Source organism: Chaetodon trifascialis, chromosome 20 (assembly GCF_039877785.1).
Source record: "Chaetodon trifascialis isolate fChaTrf1 chromosome 20, fChaTrf1.hap1, whole genome shotgun sequence".
In the NCBI taxonomy this organism is placed as follows: Eukaryota; Metazoa; Chordata; class Actinopteri; order Chaetodontiformes; family Chaetodontidae; genus Chaetodon; species Chaetodon trifascialis.
The window spans coordinates 5,296,368-5,313,134 of NC_092075.1; the positions used below are offsets into that span (position 1 = coordinate 5,296,368).

General features: G+C 44.7%; 1 protein-coding gene across 1 annotated transcript in view; it reads left to right on the forward strand.

Moving 5' to 3' along the window:
• Positions 1-14,996, forward strand: part of lamc3 (laminin, gamma 3) — a 99,216-nt gene extending 84,220 nt beyond the window's left edge. The window contains exons 14-28 of the mRNA XM_070989767.1: positions 199-444; positions 1,237-1,390; positions 1,485-1,627; positions 1,799-1,977; positions 5,382-5,562; positions 6,663-6,907; positions 7,948-8,024; positions 8,315-8,449; positions 10,315-10,534; positions 10,983-11,129; positions 11,705-11,807; positions 12,435-12,637; positions 13,043-13,183; positions 13,297-13,396; positions 13,909-14,996. Coding sequence (XP_070845868.1) covers positions 199-444; positions 1,237-1,390; positions 1,485-1,627; positions 1,799-1,977; positions 5,382-5,562; positions 6,663-6,907; positions 7,948-8,024; positions 8,315-8,449; positions 10,315-10,534; positions 10,983-11,129; positions 11,705-11,807; positions 12,435-12,637; positions 13,043-13,183; positions 13,297-13,396; positions 13,909-14,171 — 2,537 coding nt within the window. The 3' untranslated portion in view covers positions 14,172-14,996. The remainder of the gene's footprint in view (positions 1-198; positions 445-1,236; positions 1,391-1,484; positions 1,628-1,798; positions 1,978-5,381; positions 5,563-6,662; positions 6,908-7,947; positions 8,025-8,314; positions 8,450-10,314; positions 10,535-10,982; positions 11,130-11,704; positions 11,808-12,434; positions 12,638-13,042; positions 13,184-13,296; positions 13,397-13,908) is intronic.
• The last annotated feature ends 1,771 nt before the right edge of the window (positions 14,997-16,767 follow it).

A 16,767-nucleotide genomic window follows, 5' to 3' on the forward strand; every position in this document is an offset into this window, starting at 1 on the left:
AAATGAAAAGGCTGTGGCTTTAAAGCGGCTCGTTTTCAGGGACTGTCAGTGCACGCTGCGACCTGAGAGTTTTTAATTTAATTACAGCAGACTCGGAGGTGACACGGGGCTGACACGCCAACCGTGTTCTAGCTCAGTCCTCCATCTAATTCCTGCTCACCTCTTTCACCCCCCCCCCCCACCCGCCCCCCCGTGTAGGGATGCGCTGTCAGATGTGTGAAGACGGTTACTATGGTGACCCCCTGGGACAATCTGGGGCAGCTCGACAGTGTGTGAGATGCGACTGCAACGGCAACGTGGACTTCAACGCAGTGGGGATCTGTGACCACATCACTGGGCGATGTCTGAAATGTCTGGGGGACACAGAGGGCGACCACTGCCAGCGCTGCCGGCGGGGTTTTTATGGCGATGCCCTGAACCAGACAGCTGGCCAGAAGTGCAAGCGTGAGTAACTGAAGAGAGACTCTGATGTAACGTTGGTCAGTTCATTTAATATAACTCTACTCAAAAGACGTTGCTGATTGTTTCACCTGGATGTTCTCGCCTTCATCTGCTGGAGGCGGAAAGTTTCTCTGAGCTCTTGGATTAAACTTCAATGCATGACCTCATCCTTGATGTTTTGCCTTCGTCACGTCAGACAGATTTTCATTGGCAGTTGTGGTCGTTTAACAATGAGGACAACAACTCCCATGATCCCACGCAACTTCATGATATCATAAAACTACTTACTTTAGAGGACTGCATGGCCTTGGTTTCAGCTTTTAAAGGGACAAAGAAAATAGTGCATCCAAATGGACTTGGCTGATTAACTCAGGGGTTCCAGTTCGACAGGTGCAGCACTCTTGAGTCATGAAAGGCAAAAGCTGAAAAAGGGGGCGAACAAATGGCTGTGAGTCAGAAAAAAAAGGATGAATAAGAGAGTGTTTGGTTTGGGAGAATTAAAAAAGGTCTGAGTGAATGAAACAGTGAAATAAGTCAGAGACCTGAAGAGTAACAGCTGTGATGTGTTCTTCAAGCCCCGGGTCGAACTTCTGCACAGAACAGTGTCAGAAAAAGATGCACGAGTCTCCGTCGTGGCGTCTGTCATTTCCTTCCGCTTTTCCCTCAAGCGCTCTGGGATCAAATCAATAAAAAAAATCCTGCACACGAACATGATGCATTGCCACGATCTGAGCCGCTAACAATGTAATACTATCACTGTTTTAATAATGAAATTGTTTTATTTGCTTCCTCTAGCGTGCAGCTGCAACCCTGCCGGAACCTCTGGCCATGTAAACGAATGCCATCCTCAGACAGGACATTGTCAGTGCCTCAGTCACGTGACCGGACGGGACTGCAGCTACTGTGAAGCTGGCTTCTTCAACCTCCAGCCAGGTGTAGGATGTGAGAGGTACAGACACCGCCTGTGAAATTCTGGGTGGATTTGTTGAACAGATACCATCACTGAGCTTACAAACTGAATCCGTCACTCCTGCCCTCCTCAGGTGCAGGTGCAGTCCGATTGGCTCGTCGTCCACCACGTGTCATCCAATCACAGGGCAGTGTGTGTGTCGTGCAGGAGTGGAGGGGAGACTGTGTGAGTCTTGCCGTGTGGGCTTCTTTGGATTCTCGTCACGAGGCTGCAGAGGTACAGGACTTTACTTCAGGCTTCGCAAGTGCACTGTGTACCATCCTCTAATCCTCTAATAAATCTCTGACACACATCACACATGAAGGCATTTCTAACTTCAAATGTTTACCTCCGCTCCCCTGCTGCTCTCCTCTCGTCCTCTCGCGGTCCCATCCTGTCCTCTCCCAGCCTGTAACTGTGACCCGATGGGGTCCGTGTCCATGCAGTGTCACAGTAACGGTACCTGCCACTGTCGCCAGGGCTTCGTGGGTTATAAGTGTGACAAATGTGAGCTGAACTATTTCCACGACAGAGCCACACACCAGTGTGAGGAATGCCCCATTTGCTATGGCCTTGTCAAGAAACAGGTGAGTTTATGGTTGTTTGTGACTGTGTGTGTGTTTGTGTGAGAACCGCCATCATGAGGGATTTTTTTGGGGGACACAAATATCATCATTTAAGCTGATATGACAAACTGTTGCCTGTTCACACATTCGGCACATCCGCACAGCTGTGGGCGAGTGACTTAAAAAATGAAAAAGAAACTTGTCCAAGGCAAAAATAATACGCTACATTACTTAGCTTAGCTTCATCATAGGTGCAGCTTAACGTCCCCAAAGCCTCCACACCTACAGACCACATTTTCTGTGTTCAAGAAGTGAAGAATGAAGAAAGAAAGGAGACTGGTTTGGGGGTATTTACTGCAGTGACAGCTAGCTTAGTGTTAGCCCTGGGCTGTCCTCACAGTGAAACTGCAGACACACCCTTTAACTTTCACCAAGGTGTGATGTGTCAATGTAGCAATAATGTTAGCGAGACAGCCGAGAAGTCACCCAGAGTCACATTTCTCTTGGTAGAGGCTAACTGCTGCTACAGTAACTCCAGAGGGAAATATCTGGCTGGTCCACTAGCTTAGCCACTAGCTTTGTCTATATGCCGTTTGGTGCTGGGCATGTAGCTTACAGTCAGGTTTTTAAGAGCTTTAGCTGAAAACAGCCACCCGATGCACCTAGAAACGGCGCTGTGATCTTGGTTAGACGGATCCAAAGCAAGTTGTGGGCCAGAAGATCAAAACAATATGCTGAAAGAGGCTGAAAATGCACAGGAGAAGTGTAGTGTGTTATTCCATGTGACTGTTCGAGTGAATAACAGAAGGCTCGATTTGAATTTATCCTCCACAGTTAACCAGGATGGTCGGTTTTGTGTCTCACACACAGAGAAAACAGTAAAGAAAAGGGTTAGGTAAAGTTTGCTTAAAGAATTAAAAGTACAAGTGCTCATTCTGCAGAAAAATGGTCCCTGTCAGTGTTTTATTGTTATATATGATGTTTTTGGATTAATATTACTGCAGCTTTAATGTGTATGTTGCATTTTACCGCTGTAGCTCTTCATGGTTGAGACCATTTTAAACACCTTATACACTGTTGGCTGGTTTAATCCACAGAAATGCATCATATTCTATAAGATCATCATATGTTTGTAGCATTGCTTCCTGTGACAACCACATGTTTCTAAAAAGTCGACTTTTCATTAGCTGACAATCTATTTTTCAGCTAATCCAAGAGGCTTTTTACATTTAAGAAGCGGGAGAATCTCCCAATCCATATCAGAAACAGACAGAAAGGGGATGGAAAAAGAAAATCTGCAAAGTAACTAGTAACTAAAGGTGTCAGACAAATGTAGAAGAGTGAAAAATAAAGTATTTGCCACTTAAATGTAGTGCAGTAAATGTACAAAGTTGCATCAGATTCCAGATTCCAGCTGCATTAGGATGTGAGTGGTGTTACAGGAGGTGCTCTCGCTGTCTGCGTGCTACATAATTGAGAAGCATTAAAATATAGAAATGCATCTTATTTCGAGCTTTCGTGTATTTTAGGGCTGCAGCTAAATTATTAGTTCCACCGTCGATTCTTCTGTCGATTTTAAAAACTATGTGATCAGAATCTATTTTAATAAATGTGTGGTTCATAAAATGCCACAAAATACTGAAAAATGCTGATTGAAAGGTTGCAGAGCTGCAGGTTTAAAACCAAAACATATGAAAAGTACAGTGGTATGAAACAGGGGGGAGCAGCCAATCGTCACATTTGAGAACCGGTGAATAAATCAATCGATTTTCTGTCGATCAACTAATCGATTCATTAGCTTCAGCACTGACGCTTTTGCATGTGAAGCCTTCATATGCAAAGGCACAATTAACTGCAGCTGTCTGATAGAGTGAAAATGCAGCAGTTCCCTCAGATGAAATGGGAGAAAAGTGCAGCACTTTACAAAATGCTGCATTCAAGTTGGTGTCAGTAGTCTCAGATCGCTTCCTGAGTGAACGCGCTCGCGTGCCCCTGCTTTCACTCCTCATACTCTTTATTGTCTTTTCATATTCATTACTGCGCGTCTGCTGCACATATCTTTCTGCACCTATTCATAAAAATTCTTTCCACGGCGATCGAGCCTCGGCTCCCGCTATTATACAAGGTGCAATTTGTTCTTGAAATAGCACAGTCCCCCAGCACATCCCGCCTTTGTGGACCCTCATGACAGCCATATGGCTCTTTTGTATTTGTAGATTGCAAGTAAACAGTAGATGTGCAGTGAAACAGAAAGAGACATTTGCCCTAATGATCTCCTGTGCTGCTACTTTCTGTCCCTTTAGATTTGTTGAAGCCCACGTCTGTATGCTAAGGTGCCGCGTCCCTGGGTTTGGCTTCTGTGGCCAATCCAATACCGCTGACATGTTCTGTCTTTTCTCTGAACGTGTCCTTGTTCCGGCTAAAGTGGCTCTGTGTTCTCTCCGGACCGGCTTGTAGCTGTGTGAATGCATGCTGTAATTTCCATGGTGTTAGCAATTCAGCGAACATCCCAAGCCTTGTCTGCTCTGAACACCTGCAATTACTCTCCCTATCCTCAGTCTACCCCAGCTCTCCCTCTCTGCCTCTCCCGCTCTCTGTCTTTCTGCTCACATTTTCCTCCGGCTCACACGCAGGAAAGGAAAAGACTAACAAGCACAAAGAGAGGACGGTTGAAAAAGACAGAGATGTGTGATCGATGATCAAGAAAGATATTAAAAAGAAACTGGGAAACAGCGAAAGGGAGAATGGGATGAAATAATGAGAAAGATATATGGTACTGTTTCAAAGGCAAGGCTGAAATGGCTGCAGAGGAACACATCATAAGTAACATGTTAAACCTGGTGTTAAAAGGACTGGACTGAACAAGTGAGCTCATTAACGCCTCGGGGGCTCACTAGCACAAGGAGAACATGTGTGACGACACATGTGCAACACGTGTAACGCGCTTCCCGGTGTGAGAAAGAGGTGTAATCGCAGCGCGATTGCGCGCTCTTTTCATAGGGCATTTAACTCCCAGGGTCAACAAATTGGTGCCAATCACAGCCCCCTCATTCCATGCACAGACTCGGGCTTCCATTTTCTGAGAAATCTAATCTTGTTATCTCCTGAAATGCTTTCTTTAGCCACACGCTACGCACAGAATAGTGTGAGTGGATGCGGATATGAAAACCGTATTTGATCCTGATCCTGTTGTTGATATTCATTTATTCATTGCTTTTGTTGAAATACTACATTTTGATGTTACGGTGCACCAAGAGCCAGAGTCCTGTCTCAATCTCTGTGTCTGAATAAATAAATACAGATCTAGATGGATAGATCTGTTGCTGCGGTGTTTGTTGTCGCAGCCCTGTGTAGTTTTTTTTTTTTCCTTGCAAAATCTGTATCCTCATTGACGCCGTCAGTGATAAATCTCGGTGCCATTACAGGCAGAAAAGCTGAGGACTCGCCTGCAGGATTTGGAGAAGCTCCTGGCTCACTTTGATTGCCGAGGTAGATCTGGGAAGCAGCACCACCTGCTGAAGTATCACATGGCCAGGCTTTACGAGCATGAGCACCAGAGGGAGGACACTCTACCCAATGCTCTGGAGGATTTTCTGGCCTTCCAAGGTAACAGCAGCCAGAAGCCAAGATGATTCCACTCGGGCTGTCACTCTTTTTAATGTGTCCTGCATGGTCTCGTAAGAGACGCTCGGCAGCCTTTGTGGAATGTGAAGCTCGCCCGCGTGCCACTCTAACTATTGTGTCACATTTTGGCTGTGAGACGATAACATGCCGTATCAGTGCATACAAGACTAGCAAGCATGGCTAAGAATTTGGACATGAAACCTCCCCCGGCGTTCTGCAAATGGGCCGCTGCTCTGTCTGTGCCTCCTCGGTGTGACACTGTTACAGATACAACACAACAAAGCGATTAAATCAGGAAGCAGGCAACAATACAAACCTCTCCCAATTACTTTAACACAATGCTGATATATCCTCATTATCTTTGGGGGGGGGGGGGGGGGCTTACAGGCTCAGCTGCACAGGCCAAATGGAGACAAATCATAACAATATAGAACAAGGCGCCGTGTGACCAACTTAATCCCTATTTATATGACAGGCGGTGCATCTCTAATCCCTGGTTTATTATGATTATAGTTGCAATCACGATAACAGTTGTCTAACAATCCCCCTCCCAACACCCACATACTTGTACACACACACACACACAGAGAGCTACCAGCCGTGCACTTTAAGACATGGGTGGCCCAATAATAATTTAATGAGTATGTGGGAGCGACAGACTCACTGTGTTGGCACACAGAGGCAGAATAAGCACACACTGGGGCGCGCACACACACACACTTGTTATCTCTCGTTTTAGAAGACGCAAAGACAAAGAGACAAGCAAAGTGAAGCAACAAACATCCAGACGTATTGTGCTAATTGTGCTCCAGACTGGTTATGTAGCCAGTTAGACTTGAGACGCCGCAGAATACAGAGTGAGGCCATGACTAAAGTGATAACATCTGGACAGATTTGTGTGTGGATTTGGTTAGTCTGACTACAAACAGAGCGACAGGAGGGATGAGAGTCTGAATTCTGAGAGGAATGTGTTAAAATATAGCTCTCCAGCCACAAAGACTTGGAAGAATAATATTCTTGATGAAATAATCCGTGTAGGAGTCACTGTGGCTTCCTTTGCTTTGTCCTCATTGTTCCTCCAGAAGCACGCGAGGCCTTCATCAAACAGTTTTCCTCGCTGGAAGCTTCGACAGGCAGACTCTTAGCCCAGCTGCATGGCATTACATCTGCTTTCAACTGCACCATCAGCATGACAGAGGAAGAGAGGAAGGAGAGCCAGAAGGATGAAGGGAGCAGGGGTGTGTGTCAAACCTTCACTCAGACCATTTTCATGATCAGAGCGTCTCAGAGACAGCTGAAGCAGGCCACAGCGGACCTGGACGTCATGGTAGGCCACTCGAACACGCTGCCCCTTCAACACTGTGTTAATGTCCCGTACAGCTGCCATATATTCCAGGTTTTTCGTGGCATAAATTGTTCTCGGAAGCTTTCGCCCAGTCCACAAGCACTTTGATATTGTTTGCAAAGCAATTGATTTCTTGTCCGTACGTTGAGATGCTGCAGTTTACAGCTCTTGGTGGAGCTCCTCTGTATATATCCACAAAGATCCCCAAAGCCAAACGATATTTCTCACCCCCCCCCCCCCCCCCCTCCGCCCCTCACACCTCCACCACCTTCCTCCCTCTGAGCAGCAAATTCATGCCTCCTAAGGAAAATCCAAAGAACGTTTGATGGACGCTAAAATTAACAACTTGTTCTTCACCCACCGCCAGGCTCCTCACCGTCTCTCCGTGACGCTTGCAGGGATCTATTATGGATACCGCTGCTGTGTTATTTAGGTTCGGGGAGATGTGAGAGCTAGTTTTGCCAATATATAGCTCCCTATTTCTGATTATGTGTCTGTGCCAGCGCAGCACACTGTACCTCCGTAGAACCTTATCACTTGGGTAAGCCTGAAGCAGCAGCAATTTAATTTCATATTAATAAGCAGAGCGGCCCCCCAAAATGAAGAACAAAAATGCTGGAGTGTCAATTGTTGATTAAGTTTTCCCATTTTATTTGCATTTTCTCAAATTAAATGTCACTCGGGGAAGGATTCTGCATTTGACTGGATGCGCATTATATTTATCAGGACAGAACTTCAGGGGATTTATTTTGAGGGAGGCTTTTCCATATGCCGCCGCTTTGACTTCTTCTGAATATTAAGTTCATCACAAGAGTTTCATTATTTGCTAAATTAAAGCAAACCCCAAACCATTATGTGGAGGCAGGTTCCTGACCTGCAACCAGATTTTGGTGATGGCTTTTCATCCGGGATTCTGCGTGCAAACAGCGCCGGGTCTGAAAGGAAACCTCGCCAGGCTCGAGATCACATGATCTAATTACACATGTCAAAGCACTTTGAAGCTATGTCTGCCTTTGTCGTAGATCATTCCTTTTGAGGTGGGGTCAGGACCGAACAAGTGGAACATGATGGTCAATGACACGCAGGTCCTGATGAAAAGGTAAGCGAGGTCACGTGTGTGACTTCATCTCTGGCTCTTTCTTTTAGCTTCTCACTTACTTTGCCGTTAGTCCGCTGTGAATCGATGCTCTCTGCTGGGCAGAGTATGCAGCACTGTTACGTGGTAGGCACAGAAATGTGGACCAGAGAGCCAGCGAGGGGGAAGTCATCGACGCTGAAATCCATTTCATCTCTCCTCGGGCAGTTGTAGCGGTCTGTTATTCCATGTTACTCACTCTCATTTCCCCCCCTGCTTTCGCTTTGTCTTCCCTTCTCCCCCCACCCTCGTAGTCACGAGGAAACGGCAGACCGCATTGAGGCCGTAGCCAGCAGGGCGGTACGAGCCTCAAAGCAGACCTTGGCTCTCCTGATGGATCTACTGCAGGACAACTCCACAGAGGAGTACATCAGAAACCTAACGGAGCGGTGAGCACAACAACGAATCCAAACACACGCCCACGCCGACAAGCACAAGCAGGAAAAATGTCTCCCATTCACATAAAGCATCTTGTATTGCGAAATCCCAATAAGCTGCTCGACTCCGTGGATTATTGCGCTTTCGCAGTATATTTCTAACAAACTGCACCTATCCCTGTATTACAGCTCAAGGTCCTCTTCTTCGCCGAGGCCTTTTAAAGCACATTGGAGTTCAGGAGTAAGACATTTAGCCACAGGGGGACAGCTTCTCTCCACTGTAAGCCTATTGCTTTCTTGGATTTGCCGCACGCTCGCTGCATCTCCTAGCGTGTGATTGCTCTGAGGATTATCCTGAATGCTAGACAGAATGATGCAAAAAGCCCTCCGGTGGCCATGATGAGAGCAAGAAGCGAGCAACTCAAAATTGATTACCCCCTTCTAACAGTAGTCAGCTTGGTTCAGGAGAGTTGTGTTAATCTTTGGAGCAGTGCCGTACGACTGTGTGTGTCTGCGTGCCGATACGAGTGTGTGTGTGTGTGTCATTTTATAGGGTGTGAAGCGAGCGGTTTATGCACAGATGGGCAGCATAAAATTGCATTTCCCGTACATATTTCCCTATGTTAGTGACTTAAGCAGATCTGATCCACTTTATTGGCAGGACAGCTATTCAATCAGAAAAATGACAAAAGAATTCACCCTGTCGCTGTCAATAGGCCCGCATTCAGTCAAGTCAGTTTTATTCATATAGCCCATTATCATAAATCATACAGTGGCCTCAAGGGGCTTTGTAATGTGTACAGCATACCTCCCCTCCTGCCCAAAAAATTAAAATCAAAATATTCCAACACGTAAAACACTTTTTTGTCAGTAAACGCAGTTTGTTTGCAAGTGATTTCAACACTTTTACACTGCGGCTTACATAGAAGGAGTGTGTGGTTGAGGCTCCTTTCTGAGTTAACAGAGTGATTTTTCCCTGTAAACTTCACGAAGGGCTTCTGTTCAGAGCCTGAGAAAACCTCTTCCCCACCCCATCAATCATCTCATGACCCTCTGAATTCATCCTGTGACCCTCCAGTGGGGGCTGGACCCTTTGGTTGGGAACCTCTGGACTTGACTACCTGATTGTATATAAGCTCAACCAGCTGCAGCAGTAAAATACTACATCTAATTATAGAGTATATCAGTCACAGAGCCCATTTTTCCGCACTTTTACTTCTTCTATTTGTAATAGAGTATTTTTTACAGTGTTCTGCTGCTACTTTTAACTCAAACAACTTAAAAAAGCCGGACCGAGCAGGCGCCTTTATTCAGGCAGACCTTTATCATATGGTCCGTTTTAAAAGGCACTTACAGCGTCTTCCAGTGTCCCAGTGGTCCACCCAACCTGTGAAGTTAATTATTGTGAAATTCTTTTTAGTGAACACAGAAGTGACGCACACACTGATTTTTTGTGTTTCTGCTCTGTTGAGGCAAAACAGATTGGAGATCATTACAGCTGAGTAGGTGATAAAAATGGCACTTTAACATCCACTACGCTGTCTAGCACCTCTCCTGCATTCATCGTGCTTTCTGTGCACAGTGTCGCCTTCTCTTTACTCCTCTTAGAAGAAGATGCATTGTCTTGTTCACAGATTTATATGGATTTCAAGATGACAGAGCATGATCACTTTCAAATAAGATACGAAACCGAGCGCGCTGAAGGATGTGGATTATATGTGAGGCTTTAATGAGTCTGCAGCTTAGTATCTCATCATTATTTTAACGCAAACCAGTCAAATGAGCATCATGGCATGAATTGAAATAGTTTTGTTTTGTTTTTTTTCATCACAGTACAGCATGCCGTCTGCTTTCTGTCTCCACCTCTTTAATCTCAGAATCACACAAATGCAGCAGCAGAAAGAAAACCTGACAGCGCAGGTGAACGACACTGTAGCCAAACAGCTGACCCTGGAGGAGGAAGCTGCTGGCTTAAAGCTCGCCTTGAGTAACATCACATCATCCTTACATCAGCTGGCTCTGACAGACGCCAGCCCATCGCCGGTGCCTCACCAAACACGGCTCAACCAAACACATCCAACCAACCGCACAGCAGAGGTCAGTTTACACAGCACCTGCAGGCTACAAATGGAATTTCAAGCATTATTACATTACATTATGGACCCATGAGTGAATCATTTAGTCTAGTTAGAGCTGGTGTAATAGCTACACATGCATAAGAAAGCATTCCAGCTCATTTAACTAGGCTCATTTAAGTATCTCTCAGTTTTTGAGGAGTGGGCAGTTTCTCAATTTAATGTTTGGCAAGCAGAGGGGGACACTGTGTAGGCACAGGAGAGAAGATTCTGGCAGGATCTGCAGATCATGGGGGTACATGTTGTTCCAGAGGAGGGTGATGAGCAGACAAAACACTGTGAAATGGCACAGAAATAGGCTAATGTGGCCTGTGCAAAAGGCTGCAGAAAGGCAGAATCTCTTTCCACAGGTGAGAGAGGAAGGGCTGTGATGAAAGCATTAAATTTGCGTGTTTCTGCTTCCTGTTTAGTGGGGCGAGGACCTGCTAAAACAGACAGAAGAGCTGGACCGGCAAATTCAGACCAAAGATAATGTCATCAGTAAGATCAGAGAGGAGATGGAGCCTCTGCACCAGACTGCCAACAAGAAACTGGAGATGGTCGACGCAGTCAGTGAGGTGACTACATTTGCTGCAGCACGTGGCTTTATGCATGTAGCCATGCTAGCAGTCTGTCATTCAGTTCACCACTTTGTTCCAGACTGAAACATCTCAACCACGAAATCGTATACCCAGAGGATGAATCCTGACATTTCCTCCAGTGCCACCATTGATGTTGTTGAATGAAATGTCTCAACAACTGCTGGCTGGATGGATGATATTCGATCCATACAATCACGCTCCCTTCAGGAAGAACTGTGAAACATGTGGCGATCCATCAGCTTTCCATCACCCATTAGCATTAGCTTTGTGCTCATTGCTAATTACCTAGCATGCTAATGCACTAAACGGAGATGGTCCACATGGTAAACATTATAGCATCAACATCGACATGCTGTACCATGCAGTGTGTGGTGATGCTAACATCATGTTAGCCTTAATATTATGCGCATGTTAGCATGCTGATGTTAGCATTTAGTTTAAAGCATCACAGAGCTGCTAGCATGACCATAAACTCTTTTAATTGACCATTTCTTGCTGATACCTGTTGTCTCCGCTGAGGTCATGTTTTACTATATTGTCTCTTTTTCAAGCTGCAAACTCGCGCTCAAGGGGCAAAGGCCGTGGCTTTGTCGTCCGTGGTTGCCGGGAAAGAGGTGGAATCAGAAGCCATCGCTCTGCACAGAAATCTGGAGCGTGAGTCTCTTTCTGACTCGTTTCTGTCTCTCACCGACTGTCTTGTATTATTGTTTTTGTTGAATGTCCAACTGAATTATTCTACTCGAACTGAAATGTCAAGCACTGACGGTGAAAACAAACATAAGAGCTACAGCCTGAAGTATTTCTATAATAAATATGTCATCATCATTGTAATGGTCTGACCTACTTGGCATATATTGAATGCAGCAGCGGCTTACATCAAAAATGTAATGAAGTGGAATGTTTTGAGGATTTTCACAGCTTCGGCTTCATGAATGACATGTTGGCTGAATCTTAAGTCATTATGTCTCCCCAGACTTCTATTAATTCAGTGAAGAAGAACAGAAGAACTTTTTTAATTCAACACAACCTTGAATCCATCTTAAAGGCGATGAAAACCTATTTTCTTTAGAAGCGTTTTACTATGAATGACAGCGTCCAACATGAACTCAAAACAGTTCCAGAGTTCAACCAGTTTTGGTTATTGTTCTTCTCACTGGGTTGATGTGATGGGAAGCTGTAGCATCACATACATCCACACACCAATCAGGCTTTACAGTTGTTGCTTTTAAGTTTTCAAGGCCTTTAATCCGAATACCCGCCTCCTTCCCAATCCCCGCTCAGACATGGCGAGGGACTGGCCCCGTCGGCAGGCGCAGACACTGGCTGCAATGAAGAAGGGAAGACCCCTGGAGGACAAGGTTCTAGCTGACGTCAGGAAAAGGGTCTCACAGATCGAGAAGATGCTAAAACCAGCTCTGGAAAACTCCAGCCTGTCCAGCAACACCACGAGGGAGGCAGAGCAGGCAGCTCATGCTGTGGCAAAGGTGTGTGTGGTGCAGTTTGGTGTGAAATGTCTCAAGAAGCAAAATTCGGTACAGATGTTCCTGTTCCTCCTCGGGATGAACTGTAATAACTTAACTTTGATGAGCCCTCATCTTTTCATATAGCGCCTTCATCAGGTTAAATTTGTAACTTTGCTTTATAACCCAGTACCTGTTAAACTAATGACATTCCCATCAGCTGCTAATTAGCAAATGTTAGCATGCTAACATGCTAAACTAAGATGGTGAGCATAGTAAACATCAGCATGCTGTGAGCATATTTGCATGCTCCAGCCTCACAGAGCTGTTAACACGGCTGCAAACTGTGTAAATAAGGAAAATATCTTTAATCATCTGTTATCTTTGGTCTGTCCTTGGTTCTATTTTTCCTCCTTTCTTTACGTGCAGGAATCCAAAGCCATTCTGACCCAGGCCAAGCACACCAGGACTGCGTCTGCGCACCTTAGGTCCGATATAGATTCTGCTTTACAACAGCTGGCTGAGCAGGAGATTCTGACCAACACAGCAAACTCCCACATCACCTCAGAGGTACCTAACACAGATATATACACATTTGAACAGCAGAATCTATGCATATTGATCTGTGCTTCCTGTGCGCAGCTTAAAAAGACTGTTTCTAGAGCATGTCTTCCTTCTTCCAGCCCGAGTTGTCCCTGACCAGAGTGAAGAAAGACATGGAAGCAGCCAAGCTCCAGCTAAAGGCCTATTCTGTTACGCTAACCGAGCTAATCAGCAAGATTGGTAAGTCACTTCTCTTACAGGGGATTTTTCACTGTGGCTACTTTTTAGCCTTCCATATCTATAAAACTCATAAATCTTCATTGCTTAAATGTCAGATCACTAAAGAGCTCTGTGCCTTTTCATACCTCATTTAACATGGAAATATTTCCCAGATTTTTATCCCCTCGGTAAAGGCGGAATCACCGCTGCTCATTGAGCCCAGTCGTATTTTCTTTGTGGGTAAATTTCACTTTGTTAAAGTAATTCAGCTGTGCATTTCTGACACTGTTAATTCAAACCCATTTCCTGTGTGAAGTATTTTACAAATTGTAGAATGAACCAAAAAGGCAGGAATCTGGTCAGCATGTTGACATGCCTCTGAGGATAGTGACCAAATCACGGTAATGAGGCTGATCGTCCATTTGAATCACTCGTGTAGGACGTTTCCGAACATGTGACGATCCACAAAACAAAAAGACGCCTCCGTCTGTGGTCTTCTTCCATCTGTCCTCTCTCTTGCATGTCTGGACCAGATGGGAACGTGCCGCTGGAGAGGTTTGACCGGATCTTGAACGAGACAGCCCGCCGTCTGAGCGTGCTTCGCTCGAGCGTCGAGAGCCCGACGCTGGGCGTGAAAATCCAGAAGCTGCACTCGGCCGCGAAGGAGCAAAAGAGCCGGATGACCCTCATTGAACAGGACCTGCAGGAGATCAGGGAGGAGAGAGACAGTCTCAGGGACATTGCCTTAAACCTGCCCAAGTCCTGTCCCCAGGCCACGGGAGCAGGCAAAGGCTAGATACTGTAGATACAGCGATTAAGTCATTGTTAGACAGCTGAACATCAGAAAAGTCTGGGAGGATTTTGTTAATAAAAGGGGCTGTGGTCATTTTTTATTCTACTTCAAAAAGTCAGTGATATCCTGTCATATCCCTCCCTCTGTCCAACCTTTTGCCCCAAGGTACAATTTATTTCACCACCTCAACACAGTGACATACTCGCTTCCACCAGAAGGACTTATCCACTGTCTCCCATGATTTATACCTAATCTTCCTCCTCCTCCTTTTTGTTTTTTTCCCTTTCATTTTTGTCTCCCGCTCTCCTTTTTCACCAACAACATCGGAACTTTAATTTCACCGTGAATAATAACCAGCCGCTCTGAACTGCTGGAGTGCACTGTCAGGTTTAAAATAATGCTGATTTTCCTTTGTGGGGGTAAAAGGTGTGTCTGAGTGCTCCTCCAGACTGACACATTCATTTACACTTGAGCTCTTTTTCATCAGCCTGGCTTAATTAACAATTAGTCCTCTTGGCCTCGGCGGGGTTCAGGTCAGGCTTCAACAGCACACAGCTTGTGTTCGGGATTCTTACCGTGCCTACCTCTCTGTTTTTGTGGCTTCTCCATTTTTTCTGTCTCTGTGCCGCTATCAGATGGTCAAACATCCCTTGTCTTGGGGGCATCGCTGGTCACGCCGTCTGGCTCCTGGGGAAAATGTAAACGCTAATGATCTTCATATTGCCGATATTGTATTGACAGAACTTATGAAGTGATGCCAAAATAATGTAAGAGACACATTTTTCTTTCTTCTTAAATGCTGAATAACTGATCAGGGATCAGAATTAGACACATCTACAGCCACTTAAAGTAATTGTAACCATGTTCTGAGTATGTAAGGCCTTCACATAGAAACCAGTACACAATAAAGTATACTTGAAAGGGTCTTTTTGCATATTAAAATGTCTCATTTTTAGTGGACACGATGGGCTTGGAGGAGCCACTGTCACCTCATCAAAAGCTTCAATTTGTAGAGGGTGGTTCAAGGAATTCTGAGAAAACAAACGTAATAAAATAATTATTCAGTCACTGGAAAACATGCTTGCATTTTCTACGTTTTTCAAAATTGAATTTACAGTACATTCATTTCCTGTATGCTAAAACAATGCACCGTCAATGATGTGATTTGGAATTGGGACGCTGTGGACGTGCGGAAGATTTGTTAATAGTTTGTCATTTGGGGAAATATGCTTCTTCGCATCTTTTCACCCGAGTTGAATAAGAAGATCGATACCACTCTCATGTCTGTGTGCTAAATGTGAAGCTACAGCTAGGAGACTGTTAGCTTAGCCAAAAATACTGGAAGCAAGGAGGAACTGCTGACTGTGCCTTCATAGGTAACACAGACATGAGGGTTTTAGCAATCTTCACATCTAACCCTTGACTAGAAAGCGTATTTCTCAAACTGTCAAGCTGCTCCTTTAACGCCTCTGTGCAGTGAAATCATTGTGAAGTCAATATGCTCTGTTTCAATGTGCAACCTTTGTTGTCAAACTAATGATGTATAAGTGCTTTAAACACTGCTGTATGCTGTCAGATAGGGATTCACTCACTGACGGTGAAGGCTTATTCGAATTGAATATTTTATAACATTTGCAGCCAGTTTCTTACTCCTGACACACCAGCAATGAAATATGCATGCCCTGTATACAGTATGTGCTTTTTTTCACATCTAACACTGATACCGTGTGTTGTGCAAGGTCGAAGAACTCTCTGCCAACATAATTAAGTTTATCACTCTCACAGCAAAACTCTGGTAGAATCCCACAAATACAAAAGTAGACCAATATCCAAAGTTTGATGGCACAGAGGAGAACATTCATGAAAATCCATCATGTGGATAAATGCAGTTCTAACTTTTAGGAATTAAGAGTAGTCAGTTTAGCGGCAAAGAAGAGATGAGTGTCATTACCATATGAAAATGAAATCTAAATTCATGACTGTTGAGAGGTGGCATGGAGATGGAGAACAGAGTCCTTAAAGTCATTACTTTACTGCAATATTCATGCTTCATATTGTAGTGAATATTGCATCATTCTTCCTGATGGGGTCTACACCATTAAAGCCAAGACAATATGAAAGTGTATTAGTGCATATTAAATGATACTGTCTAGATTTTTGGTAATTTCATGCTCGCAGTGACTGGTCCAACAGAGGTGGCCTCAAAAACAGTTCACATAAGAGACACCAGCAGCCCTCATTCTCGCTAAAAGCAGCTTGTGACAATGTTTTCTGCATGTGTTAATGAGCACCAACAGCTTTACCTTGGCCAATAATGGTATTTACTCAGGATGGCTGTCACATATATATATGTATATACCATCAACCTGCCAGGGACTGCAGATGAAAATTAGCCTGTAATGCTAAATCTGGCACATTTACGTGACTTAAGTGATCATGTTAATTAATGTGCATTGTCCCTTCTTAAATAAAATAAACATAAACATTTCACAGTTCATTCCTTTGCTCAGGCATCAAGGTTTCTTTATATAACTGAGTGGGCGCACCACCTGCTGGACTGTCATTGATCTTAGGTTTCGATTTTTAGAGTTCGTTAGTC